The sequence below is a fragment of the Erpetoichthys calabaricus genome, chromosome 12 (assembly GCF_900747795.2).
Source record: "Erpetoichthys calabaricus chromosome 12, fErpCal1.3, whole genome shotgun sequence".
NCBI lineage: Eukaryota > Metazoa > Chordata > Cladistia > Polypteriformes > Polypteridae > Erpetoichthys > Erpetoichthys calabaricus.
The window spans coordinates 13,494,768-13,509,083 of record NC_041405.2 but is presented as its reverse complement, the minus strand read 5'-3'; the positions used below and the strand labels follow the sequence as shown (position 1 = coordinate 13,509,083).

At 44.3% G+C, this 14,316-nt stretch overlaps 1 protein-coding gene across 4 annotated transcripts in view; it reads left to right on the top strand.

Moving 5' to 3' along the window:
- mgat3b (beta-1,4-mannosyl-glycoprotein 4-beta-N-acetylglucosaminyltransferase b) overlaps positions 1-14,316 on the top strand; it is a 141,234-nt gene that overhangs the window by 105,294 nt on the left and 21,624 nt on the right. For all 4 annotated transcript variants that reach the window (XM_028815117.2, XM_028815115.2, XM_028815118.2 and 1 more), the window contains exon 2: positions 7,987-8,359. In XM_028815117.2, the coding sequence (XP_028670950.1) occupies positions 7,988-8,359 (372 nt within the window). In that variant the 5' untranslated portion in view covers position 7,987. The remainder of the gene's footprint in view (positions 1-7,986; positions 8,360-14,316) is intronic.

Here is a 14,316-nt window from a genome sequence, read left to right as displayed (position 1 = left end):
ATTGTCCTCCTTCTTCCTTACTCTGACTCTGGCTCTTGGAGCTGAGGCAGTCAGCATCTTTTACGCAGCACCCAGGAGTACTTCTGGTGTCCCATAACTGTGGTCTGGAAGCATTTTCCAGTGAGATGGAAGCCTGATGAAGTAGGGATCACCAGTTCCTATAGCACCCCCTGGCAGCACCCACAAAACACAACAGGGCTGTGCCAAAAAACTCCAAGTCCCATGACGCCCTGTGGGAATCTGTGGTGATGCCGTAACCCAGGGAGGCTGCCATCTAGCGCCCTGGGGGAGACAAAACTGTATGCAAGTTGTCTCCCCTTATCCTTCCACACTGTGGGCATCCCAGCCAGGTAAGGTTCCTGGGCGACACCCATCACAATGGGACAGCCCGGCTGGGAAGCCCTCAAGCTGGAAGGACAGGGGGAGACCGCTTACACAGGGCTCTGTCTCCCCAAAGATGCTAGATGGCATCCAGCCCAGGCTGGAATCCCCACATGAGAGCCCACAAGGCATGCTAGGTATTGCAGTCCCAGAGGGCAGCCCTGTTGGGTCCTGTGGTGTCTACCAGGGGGAGCTGCGGGATTTAGAAGTCCCTACTCTGTAGGGCTCCAACCTCACCCAGAAGTGTTTCAGAGCCATAGCTTCAAACCACAAGAAGCACTCCCAGAGATTGGATAAAAAGAGGCTGCCTGCCACAACTAAACAAACCAGAGTCGGGAGGAAGGAGGACGACACCTGGGTGGAGGAGTAGCAGTAGTGACAGAGTGTGAGAGAGAAGACAAGAGAAGACAAAGCATTGCTGTGTGTTTGCTATATGCTGGATGTATTGTGCTTTGTGCTGTGGGAAACACTTACTTACAGAAAAGGGTTTCCCATATATAAACGCTCTTTTGTGCTTTTACACTTGTGTCCGAGCCATCTTGTCTATTTTATTTTATATACACAGTATATACAATAAAATAGATACAATGCAGCACTGATTGCCTGAGAGTGCGCTAGTGGGACTGACTGTATCAGCCGATTTGCTCCACTGAATTGAGGCTCTTTCAGGGCAGCAAACAGTGGTGTCCGGTTACAGGCTGATTGTTGTTTTATTACAGGTGTGTGTTTATGACCTATGATCCTTGCCATTGAGTTGGGTTTAGTCTCTTTATCGTGTTTGCTGCTTTTATTACAGGGGGTCTGTTTGTGAACTCTGATCCTCAACGTTGAGTTGGGTTTAGTCTCTTTATTGTCTTGCATATACCGATGTCTATTCTGACTCTGGGAACTAACGGCGAGTGTTCCATTTGTGAAAGCGCCTAGCTGATGGGTTTTGAAGTTAGTCCAGGAGATACAGTATCTTGCCGTTTCATACGTGACCGCTGAGATCGTCTTATGCCTCGGACCAGTCGTCTCCGTTCTCAACCTGAGAAGTTCAGTACTGTACGGTGCGGGAGAATATTCTGACTAGGCTTGCTGCATGTCTTGGGTGACTGATTTATAAGTGGAAACTCGTTGTTAACCCACCGTACTTCCGTTTTCAGAATCCTTTGATCTTTTTCAAGGTTGCGTTTAAAAGTTTAATATTGTACGAATGCTTCCTTTGTTACAAACCGTGACCTGTTTGTTTTCATCAGATTTTCAGGGTGAATGTCATCTGTTTCCCTCATGCCGTTCCTATAGGCACATTGTGTTCATAAATCAAACATTAAACAACACATCCACATAGTTGTACAATCAAGTGTCCATTGCAAAGGGTTTATGAAACAAGAGAAGTAGAGAGATAGAAGTTTTGTTGAGGGCCCGTGTGTGTTCACTGCTTTACACCAAGGAGTGATTTTCAGGTCCTGCCATTGTCAATGTACAGTTGGCACATTCTTCTGATATCCATGAGGGCTACTCTGATTTCATCTCCTATCCGAACTCTGGCTTTGTTTGTAAGAGTGCACCTTGAGGTGATCCTGTGCACATTTGGGGGCCTTCATAGATGTCTAGATAGGCTTTGGAGTCCTACAGCCCTGTGCAACCACAAGCCACTTCAGATGATGAGTACATAAATTAATTTTATTGAGGAACTGGTTAGTGTGGTTTTTCATCTTAAATCCTTCAAACAAACCTGTCTACTCAAGCCCCCCAACCAAACATCCTTCCTTTAAGTGGAGAAGTAATTTTATTATTATACCTAATGTTATCGGCCACAGCAACAAAAATGAGAAAGTAGCAAATTCTGAAGTGGTATGCAAACTTCTCCTCCACCAGAGGATGAGCTACGTTAATCAGGTCCGGAACTGAACTCCACCGGCCCACAGTGGTGATGTAATCTGGGTCTTTAGCCCAGAAGTCTTCTATCTGTGGAATAGGTAAAGTGGAGCAGCAATGAGAGCACACCACTTTCAGTCCGTTGCATCTCTTTATTTCAATTCAATAAAGGAATTATAACCCTGCATATATATATATTTCACCATTTTAGATCCAATGTTTTTTTCCCCCTTTTGATTTATCAGCATTAATATCCATCAGAAGTATATTTCCTCTTCTATATTCACATTCTCAGGTGTGTTCCTTATACGTTAGGTTTGAATACACAATGGGCGGTTAGAAAATCGAGAGTCCACCTTATGAGAAGGATTTAGGAGTCGTAGTGGACTCTAAGCTATCGACTTCCAGACAGTGTTCAGAAGCCATTAAGAAGGCTCACAGAATGTCAGGTTATATAGCACCTTGATGTGTGGAGTTCAAGTCACAGGAGGTTCTGCTCAAGCTTTATAACACACTGGTGAGGCCTCATCTGGAGTCCTGTGTGCAGTTTTGGTCTTCAGGCTACAAAAAGGACATAACAGCACAAGAAAAGGTCCAGAGAAGAGCAACTAGGCTGATTCCAGGGCTACAGGGGATGAATTATGAAGAAAGATTAAAAGAGCTGAGCCTTTACAGTTTAAGCAAAAGGAGAGTAAGAGGAGACCTAATTGAAGTGTTTAAAATTATGAAGGGAATTAGTCCAGTGGATCGAGACGGTGACTTTAAAATGAGTTCATCAAGAACATGGGGACACAGCTGGAAACTTGTGAAGGGTAAATTTCGCACAAACATTAGGAGATTTTCTTTACACAAAGAACAATAGACACTTGGAATAAGCTAACATGTAGTGTGTTAGACAGTAGGACTTTAGGGACTTTCAGAACTCGACGATGTTTTTTTTGGAAGAAATAAGTAGATAGGACTGGTGAGCTTTGTTGGGTTGAATGGCCTGTTCTTTTCTGGAGTGTTCTCTTCATTCCACCAAGAGTCTCAATAAACGATATATAGGGCATCTTGTTGCTTCTCCAAATGGCGGAAAGTTCTTTGTGGCATGGATTTCACAAGATGACGGACACATTCCTTTTGAGATTCTGGTCCATGATGACATGATTGTGTCACACAATTTCAGCAGAATTGTCCGCTTGCACTTTCATGCCGTATGCATCCTGTTCTACCACATGCCGAAAGTTGTTCTGCTGGATTTAGATCTGGTGATTGGGAAGGCTGCCGAAAAACAATGAACTTGTTGACGTGCTTGTTAGACCAGTCCGAGATGACATTGTGCTGTGCGACATGGTAGATTATCCTGCTGGATGGATGCACTGTACTTATTATAAGATGGGAAAGTTGTGATCATGAAGGGATCTGAGTAGTCGGCATCAATACTCTGAATAGGTCATGGCATTCACGTGATGATTTCTTGGTATTAACTGGCCGGAAGAGTGCCAAGAAGGCATTCTGCACATCATTACACCACCACCTGCCAGGAGTGTTGATACAAGGCAGGTTGGGTGAATGGATTTAGGCTGTGGATGCCAAACTCTGACACTACCCAGAAATTGAGGTTTATCAGAGCAGGCAATGTTTTTTCCAGTCATCAGCTGTCCAGGATTGGTGGGCCTGTGCCCACAGCAACCTTGGCATCCTGTTTTTAGCTAACTGGACTGGAACCCGACAAGAAATTCTGCTGTTGTAGTCCATCAGCCTCAGGATTAGACCTGTTATGCATTCGGAGATGCTTTTCTGCTCACTTAGAGAGATTAGTAGTTCCAGAAATACTCAAAGCAAGCCCGTCTGGCACCAACATTCATGCCACAGTCAAAATCACGGAGATTACATTTTTCTTCTCTATTCTGGTGTTTGATGTGAAGATTAACTGAAGCTTCTGACTTGCATCTGGATGATTTTATGTAGTGTGCTGCTGCCACATGATTGGCTGATTTTAGATGATTGCATGGATCGGCAGGTGAACAAGTGGTCCTAATAATTTGCCCAGTGAGTGTAAATATTGTATGGTAATAAATCAAAGACCCAATCAAAATCTCCAACCGTCTTCTCGGACACGACTGACCGACTGTACTTGTATTTTGCAGGTTTTTATTTCATGCCTCGGTTTACACACAGAATCAGCCCTTTGTAAATGAGACTCACTCGTATATACACGCACCACACAGGCCCCAGTCGCTTACAGAAGCACTTGGAGTGGACTTATCGTTGACGTTGTCTCTAGCAGCTAGTAAGACTGGCTGGGTATAACTCTGCTTTATGCCACTTTATTTTTGTGACGTTAGTATTTTAATTTGTTGGTACCAAATAGCCCTAGCATATCACACGCAGTCAATTTCCTGTGCAGATTTGGAAATGACAGACTAGCGCCAATATTAACTTGCGTGTTTTCAAACACTGCCCCAGGAAATAGATATGCTAAGGAGGAGCAGGTGGACTAATCATCTGTTGGTATGCGAAGCCCTTGGAGCGGCAATTTCACATTCTACATTCAGCGTTCGGTTAAAAGTGTGGCAGCGTCCTTGTAGAGAAGGCGGATGACAGCACTACAGGCATCTATTTTTATTTATTTTTCTATCTCTCTGAAATAACTGTTTAAAATGTATATAACCCTTTGGGAGCAACACTATTGTGTCTACTGAGGAATTCGCTCAGGGCAACTCTGGCCTCCCTGGCACAGCAGCAGCAGAACCCAAGCTTAGGACTAGTTTGATTAGGGAGTAGCTTTCTCTCAAAATGGAGAAGGTCGGGGGGGAGTGTACTCATAGGAAACGAGGGGGGGAGTTGATTAAAAAAAAAAAAAATTTGAGAAAAATATTTCCAAATTTCTTATGAATATGTAAATCTCAGAAAACTGCTTTGTCATATTAAAAAAATTCAATGAAACTTTCAAATGAAAGAAAATTAAACAAAACTGAGTGCCATTATGAACAATGTGTCACATCCTCCCTCTGACACACTAACACTGAGGACTTTCAGCCAATGAATCCTTCAGCAGAAGTGTGTCCAGGAACACGATTGGGGCTTCTTTATGCCAACAGCAATACACCTGTGTAGCTCCCCACTGGGACTGGGCCTGCCAAGTCAGAAACTTTCTATTTAAAATTTCTTTCTTTTCAGAAATTGTGGTGTGTGTGTGTGTATATATCTTGCATATTTATGTATCTATTTATTTAAAGTGCTTCTTTAAAAAAAACAAATTTCTTATCCTGCCAACTATACTAAAACTGAAGTCATTCTGTCTATAAAGTCTGTCAGTCTATCTCTTATCCTGCCAACTATGCTAAAATTTATGTCAATCTATCTGAAAAGCTTCAGGTTAAAATTCATATTTCCCCCTGTAGACAAATAGATAGATAGATAGATAGTTTGTTTTATGTATCTATATATCTTCCAACCCGCTATATCTTAACTACAGCCAATCCGAGCCAACACAGGGTGCAAGGCAGGAAACAAACCCCCCAGGCAGGGCGCCAGCCTACCACAGGGCACACACACTAGGGACAATTTAGAATCACCAATGCACCTAACCTGCATGTCTTTGGAGTGTGGGAGGAAACTGGAGCAAACCCATGCAGACACAGGGAGAACATGCAAACTCCATGCAGGGAGGAAGCGAACCCATGTCTCCTGTGAGGCAGCAGTGCTACCCACTGCGCCACCTTCTATCTATCTATCTATGCTGCCAACTATACTAAAATTAAAACCTGTCTATCTTATCCTGCCGACTATACTAAGATTAAAATCTGACTATCTTATCCTGCCGACTATACTAAAATTAAAATCTGTCTCTCTATCTTATCCTGCCGACTATACTAAATTTAAAATCTGTCTTTAAAATTGCAAATAAACGAAAGACCAGCTATCTGGTAGTTGGGTCATGGCAACTGGACTTCATTCTTGTTAGGTAGAAACATGAGATCTGAAGACCGCCCTTAAGACCTGTGGATATCCCAAGGCAGGATCCTGTTCCAGAAAAAGGACAACGGAACAGTCGGAGTCCCAGGGCCAATGGAGGAACCTGGTTATTCCATACGTGGCTGGTGTGTCCGAAAAGCTAAAAAGGATTTTTTGGAAAACACCACATACCTATCCACTTCAAACCCACTAACACACTGAGAGAGAGACTTGTCCACCCCAAAGACCGGATACCAAAACAGAAGAACAGCAATGTAGTATATGCCGTTCAATGCAGTAAAGAGTGCCCTGAACTGTATATTGGAGAGACCAAACTGCCGCTACACAGGTTGATAGCCCAGCACAGAAGGAGTAAAACCTCAGAGGTGGAATCAGCTGTGTACCTCCATTTGAAGGACAAAGGACACTCATTTGAGGATATTAATGTCCAGATGTTGGAAAGAGAAGACAGTTGGTTTGAGAGAGGGGTGAGGGAAGCTTTGCATGTGCAAATCAACAACCCCTCACTCAAGAGGTGGAGGCCTTCGGCATAACCTGTCTTCAGTTTATCATGCTGGCCTTTCATCCATCCCCAGGAAAATCAGGCCCAATTCACACCTCCACCAGGTGGACCACTCTTAACGACCCCACTCTATGGGGGTAAGAGGGGCTTTTTAAAGGTATGACTGTTCCATCTACCCACACCTTCCCCTTGCTTTGTTTTACTCAATGAGCCTATTCAGAAACTCACCTCGAGGATACATTTGTTGGTACATTCTGAACATTCCTCAGACTGAAGAAGCCGCTTGGATGAACAGTGAAACGTTTCTACCTAACAAAGTCCAGTTGCCATGACTCAACTACCAGATAATTTTCACCTGGATGACTGAGAATCTTCACAGACAAAGACCAGCTAACTAAACAATGAGATCAATCTGTGGTAAAATGACTCCATGATTGTGAAAGTGGTTGGAACAAAAACCCCTGAGGCCACTGGAATCCCTCAGAAATGAGATGGCTGTCACTTTTATGACCCTGAATCGCATCGCTTGGTAACAGTATGGATAGAATTTACCTGAATGACTGTTAAATATGTCCTGTGAAAAAGATGACTGACATGCCTTGTTATTAACATTCTCTCAACTGTGTGTAACTCACTTGTTACATTTGTAGCGTATTTGGCAATGTCTGATCTATTAATAGGTGTATAAACCAGTCCAACAGCCTTATCTTCTTTCTGCATGTTGTGTGTTGTTTTTCCTTGAATTTTTTGTCTGGTTTTAACCTTTTAAAAAAACAAACAAAATAAAGTTTAAATGAAAACCCATGTCAGCCATACTAACCCTAAGCCTAACACCTAACCCTAAATCCTGAAATTTCTCCCCACTCCTTGCAGGCAGGCAAAGCAAAACACAGAATTGGCATCCTTGTCACAGATCAACTCTTACATCCTCTTCATTTTCAGACATTCATATTTTAAAAGCACCTTGTTGGGAAATCTCTACTGAAGTGCCTGGATAGCTAGGCCTGGCCATGGCAGTGGCACTGTCTTTAGTCTGTGGATTGTCGTGGTCGCTTTTACAGCTTGGAGTTAAACCTTTCAACTTTCTCTCTTTCTCTCCTACATTCTCAAACTTTTTTGGTTTTTTTTGGCTTATATTTAGTAGTAGTAGTAGTAGTAGTAGGATGATAAAATATATACAGTTTGGATCGTATGCTTCACCACCTTGGGCTGTGTACCCTGACTCCATTTTTATAGGCGCCAATCAGCTTGTCACCTCTCCCTTTCTTTTCTTTCCGTAGGATGAAAATGCGACGTCACAGAGTGTTCCTGTTGTGCACGGTTGGGCTCTGCGTCATTTCGTTCCTGCACTACTACAAGACCCTGCATTACATGTCTTTTGTCCAGGGTATCTCTGCTTCCTACCCAAACATCAAATCCTTCATCATGGGCTCCAGTCTCTTCTGGAAAGAGGGAGCCACCCCGCTTTCTAGTGTCGACCCAGACGAAGCTCCAGAGGTTCTGCGCACCCCATCCTATGCTAGAATGAACATGTTTGCCTTCAGCGCTCGACCTCAGCAGCAGCCACGGGCAGATTTCTTACTGAATAACAAGGCAATGAAGGAGGACAACTGGATACCAGATGTGAATGCTCCGCAAGCTGATCTTAATCAGGTATTTGCTCCATTTCTTTGTTTGTAATGCTCTACCATGTTAGTCTGCATGCAATGCCACACAAATCTGAGCAGAGTGAGCGGGCTAACAAAATAAATTAGATGGTTTTCATAATTGAATGGACATGTCTGAAGTGGAATCTGACGTTCACTAGCCTAAACATCACAATGTCACAGATAATGAATCATATCCATATCACAAACGGTGAGATTCACCAGGTCAGTATATGAACCTTCAGAGTCTACGATAGATTGATGATAATGTCCGAGTTCGTTTTGCAAATGTGGTTATTTAGGGGCTTTTTGGAATGAAATCTACAGTCATCCTTGTGTTGTAAGTTTGCATTAATATCTTCTGGAGTTCTTCCTTGGAGGCCAAAAGTTATTGATACCCTTAGACTATTTAAAAAATAGTCACAATGTTCTGTGGAATAAGTTGAAACTGACCAAAGCAAATAGTATCCACCATCTCCCTGGCCACAAGAGGAATACCGATCCCAGATTGAATGGTATGATGGTCAGAATGGTGGAGAAAGAATTCAGGAAAACATCAAGACAGATTCAGGATGACCTTCAATGATTAAGGAACAACAGGGGTGCCCAACTCTGGTCCTGGTGGGCCGCAAGTTTTCATTCTAACCCTTTTCTAATCAGTGAGCAGTTTTCACTGCTAATTAACTCCTTTACCCTTCCTTTTAATTGCCCTGTTTTTAAGGATTCAGTCCTCTGAATTGATTTGTTTCTTCATTAAATGGCAGCCAAACAGAAATGAGATGTGAAACGAGCCAACAGGTGACCTGCAACATTGGGGCTTCAAACTTCAGCCAATTTCACTCCAACCAGTTTCTTAATGAGAAGCCAATTGTTGATGTTAATTAAAGCCGTTCTTGAATATCGTGACTTGTTTCTGCTCTCATTCTGTCACAGCAGACTCAATTTTCTGTTTTTTCTAAGACCACCATCAAGATGTTTTGGTGACCTGAGCAGACCAACATGACCGAGAACCTTCACCTTTCTTTATTTTCAGGTTAGCAGGTCATGTGGTGGCTTGTTTTGTGTCTCATTATTGTTTGGCTGCTCATTTAGGAAAAAGAAACAACTAAGGAGTCTGAGTCACGTCAGTTAAAATGAAGGCAAAACAAGTTAATCAGCAGTAAAAACGGCTCACTAATGAAGAAGATGGTTAGAATGAAAACCTGCAGCCACTGTGGCCCACCAGGATCGGAGTTGGGGAGCCCTGGTTTAAAGTCGCGCCTTCTGTTGCTGTCTGAATGAGTGTGAACTCCATGGTAGAAAACCCCATTTCTGAAAGACAGACCCCAGAAAAAGCCCATCTGGAGCTGGTTAATGTGAATGTTTGAGTCACAAGTCTTTCTGGGAGAAGGCGAGACTGAATGAGAGCTTTTTCAGAAGACACACAAGACAAAATGATGGCTACATTGGGTTGGACATGAAACACGGAGGAGGTTAAGTAGTGTTATTGGGATGCCGTGCTGCCCCTGGCACCGAGTGACTTGAATCTGAGTAGAGAAGTACCCGTGCGTTTACATGCACACACATAGTGGGAATAAAGTGAATAATCCGGGTTACAGCAAAAACCTTGTTTCTTTAATAATCTGCGTTCACATGTGCAAGTAATCTTCTGGAGTTCTCCTTTGCTAAAACACTCCAATATCGTGAAACAACTCAAAAAAGAATTAAACGTCATCATCGGCCACCATGAATTCAACAACAAACATGGCTGCCTTGGATTAGTTTCTTGTGTTTTATAAATATGTTTAGTCAAATCGATGCTTGTATTATAGGTTTTGGTTACTGGAATACACACAGCAAACTCTTATCTGCTCGGCGGTGAGGCTGAGCCCCGTGAAGAACTGCTGTAACGGTACGTGTGCGGCTGGAATAATAATAATGCAGATATTTTTACTTCAATAAGATATGCATTTGGTTACTCATTACTCTAAAAAGTAATTGGCCTGCCCAACACACATTACTTTTAATGTGTTACTCTACTGCTGTCAAGATTAGGTTACTGAGTTTAGCAGTGTACGGTTAACTCCTCATAAATTTAGTGATTTCTGAAATACTTAGACAAATTATTTCAGCCAGGAGGAGGAGTAATGCCATCGACTGAACATTTGAACATCTTGAAATGTATTTTGTGAGCACCTGCACTTCAGAAGTGGTCGTCCACCTGAAGCTAAGCATGTTCAGGCCCCACCAGGACTTGGATGGGGAGACCGTCTTGGGTAGCTGTGGAAGAGGTGTTGGTGAGGCCAGCAGGGGGCGCTTACCCCCTGTACTGAATGTGGATCCCAGTGCAGTGACGAGGACACTGTGCTGTAAAAATGGTGACATAAAACTGAGGTCCTGACTCTCTCTGTGGTCATTAACGGTCCCCGGGCATCCTTCGTAAAGAGTACGGTGTATCTCTCTGTCCTGGCTAAACTGTCCACCTCGGCCCCCTAATCATCCCCTGTTTCTAACTGGCCATCGCTCTCTGTTTCTCACCCCTTCACCATCCAATAGCTAATGTATGGTGTGTGTATTGGCACAAAATGGCTGCTGTCACATCATCCAGTTCAGTGCTGCACATTAGTGGTGGCTGAAGTGGCTCTCAACTCACAATGTAAAGTGCTTTGAGTAGTGAGAAAAGAACTATATAAATGAAAAGAATTTATTATTATTACTTCTATCCAAGGCTGTTGAACGTGTATGTGAAGAAAACACATGTGCGGGCTGATAGAGCACAACAGACCTGTGCAGACTACAAAATCTTTAACAGTAATGAGTTTATGAGTTGTGGGAGATAAGCCGGCATCCCACCCAGTATGGACCACACTCCCTTACCTGACCAGGAGACGGTGGTAACGGAAAGTCAGGGAGGGAACAGCAATCTCTCTTTTCTGTTCCAGTATTCAGTTCAGTCACTGATGCCAACCATGAAGGACAGCACAGTGGGTTACTGCCTACTATGTGCAGAGTGTCCTCCTGTACACTGGGTGGCAGCACCCCATCTGGCAAACTTCATTATAGAGGCCTGAAGGGCAGCATGAGAGTTGTGATACCATAGACCTGCACTGTCCGGTTCTGTGGGGGCTGGCAGATAGTGACAATATAAGGACCGCTGTGGTCCTGTCTGGCCTGGAGGTGATAGATTAAGCATTATCTCGGGCTACTCTTCCATAAAGCCCTGCTCTGTGGAGTGTATGGCTTACAGTGGTCTTATGGACAGATCTCTCTAATGCCCCCTGCCCCCCCATCTGTGGTTTGGATCTTTGCAGCCCCTTCAGTGTTATCCTTGGTGTGTTTGTTGCATCCCTGATTATTGCCCTTTTTGCCCGGTCTGTGAGTTATGGTGGGTGGCCTTCTCTTGTCAGGTTTATAGTGGCGTCATATTCTTTCCATTTTGTTATATAGGCAGTCCCCGGGTTACGTACGAGATAGGAACTGTAGGTTTGTATGTAAATCGGAACAGGTACATTATTTTAATAAATGCTATTGTTGACCGACTAACCAAGTGCTCTGCCAATGAATGATGGAGTTTCACTTCTCTCTGACCTTTGTATTATTTCTACTTTATTTTCCATGGTGATGGGTTTTCTCTTCTTTGCTATATCACCAGCACTTGCATCAGATTTGTGTTTCAGAGACATTGTCGAAGGGTGAAGACAAAAGCTTAAGATGAGCTCTTCTGCACAGCACTGTACACACTATCACAGCAGGAAGGCACCCCTCGTCAGCACGTCTGGTTACACTTCTTGTTACGTACGTAACAGTACAAGCAGGCTTGCTATTGAGAATGAATTAGGGCAGCGAGGGGCGATTCACCACTCGCCCACCACACAGTCACCTTCACTTGCATACAGTATACTGCCTGCAGCGTCAGCCCACCGAGAGCGAACAGGGTGCGGCCAAAGGCAGGAAGTGAATTGCCCACCACTACCCCCATTCAATAGGCTGCCCCCCGCCACCCCATTCACCCTCAATGGCCTCCGTTCAGCCACAACCGGGGTCATTGCTTGCAGCATCACCAGCTGCCCACCGAGAACGAACTGGGCAGCTGTTTGAGGGACACTGCAAGGCTGTATGGTGGGCGGGCAGTGAACTGCCCCCTTCTGCCCCATCAAGCCTCCGTCCTACACACGAGCACTTGCCGCGCACCCAGCCGCCCACTGAGAATGAATGGGGCGCAGCCCCCCCCCCCCCACCCCATTCATCAACCGGAGCCGCCCGAGGGACACTACACTGGGTGAGCAGCGAAACCAACCCCCTCCAGACACCACTTGCAGTTTCCCTAGGCCAGAGATGACGGAGCGGCAGTTACTGAGGAGCCTGCGTCGCGTTCCCCAGACAGATGGAGCAGCTGTGGCCCCGCTCCTAAGTCGTATGTCCATAACTCGGGGGCTACCTGTAATGCACAGGTGTTGAACTCCGGTCCTCGAGGGCCACAGTGACTGCATGTTTTCATTCTAACCATCTTCTTCATTAGTGAGCCGTTTTTTACTGCTAATTAACTTCTTTTGCTTTAGTTTTAATTAACTTGACTCAGGCCCCTTAATTGTCTCTTTTTCCTTAATTAGTAGCCAAACAATAATGAGACACAAAACAAGCCACCATATGACAGAAAAAACCGAAAAATCAACAGATTTGGAAATGTCTGCTGTGGCAGAATGAGAGCAGCAACAAGCCATTGAATTAAATAACGGGCTTAATTAACAGCAAGAATCAGCTTCTCATTAAGAGACTGGTTAGAGTGAAATTGGTTGGAGTTTGAAATCCCAGTTTAGCTGGTCATCTGTTGGCTCGTTTCACGTCTCATTTCTGTTTGGCTGCCATTTAATGAAGAAACAAATCAATTCAGATGACTGAATCCTTAAAAACAGGGCTACTGAAATGAAGGGAAAACAAGTTAATTAGCAGTGAAAACTGGGCACTGATTAGGAAAAGAGTTAGAATGAAAACCTGTAGTCACTGCGGCCCTCCAGGCCCTGAGTTCGACACCCCTGCTGTAATGGATTTAATGGTGCTCTGTAAGATATTCAAGATATTCATGTTGCCTGCTTAGTGGTGTTGCAGAGTCCAAGGCCTTTCAGAACGGGACATCATGTGACACTTTGATTGGATGCAGGTGGACCCGAATCAATTAATTATGGGACTTGTGAAGTTTAATTGGTTGGACCAGACATTGTTTAGGTGTTTCATAGCAAAGGGGATGAATACATGCGCATTCACAGCTTTTTTTTATGTATATACAAGGTATTTTATTACTATCCATCCATCCATCCATTCTCCTCCGCTTATCCGAGGTCGGGTCGCAGGGGCAGCAGCCTTCCCTCTCCCCGGCCACTTCTTCTAGCTCTTCCGGGAGAATCCCGAGGCGTTCCCAGGCCAGCCGAGAGACATAGTCCCTCCAGCGTGTCCTGGGTCTTCCCCGGGGCCTCCTCCTGGTTAGACGTGCCTGGAACACCTCACCAGGGAGGTGTCCAGGAGGCATCCTGATCAGATGACCGAGCCACCTCATCTGACTCCTCTCGATGCAGAGGAGTTATTACTACTATCTGGACTATTTTGTTAAATGCAAATGAAAATCCATTTTAATTCCGGATTGTTATATAACATAACAAAACAAGAAAAACCCCGAAGTTGAATAATTTCACAAGGCCCTGTAAATAACCAGTTGACCTATGGTGGGGACAGAGTGGGAAATGGCCCCCTCTGCTCAGATTGTGACTGTGCCAGGATTTAAATGGGTTTCAGTTTCACTGCACCATTCGGCTCAATCTTTGCCTCAACACAATCCTCTCCCTAAGCCCTGCAGGCAACTCCTTCAACCTCACGGCTTGGTTTTCGCTCAACTATGAGAGAGGCGTCTGCCTCTCCTAATCATGCTCAATCATTTGAATCAGCCCAAGGTGGTCTCATTTTAAGAGCGGTGAACAAGAACTTGATAGTCAA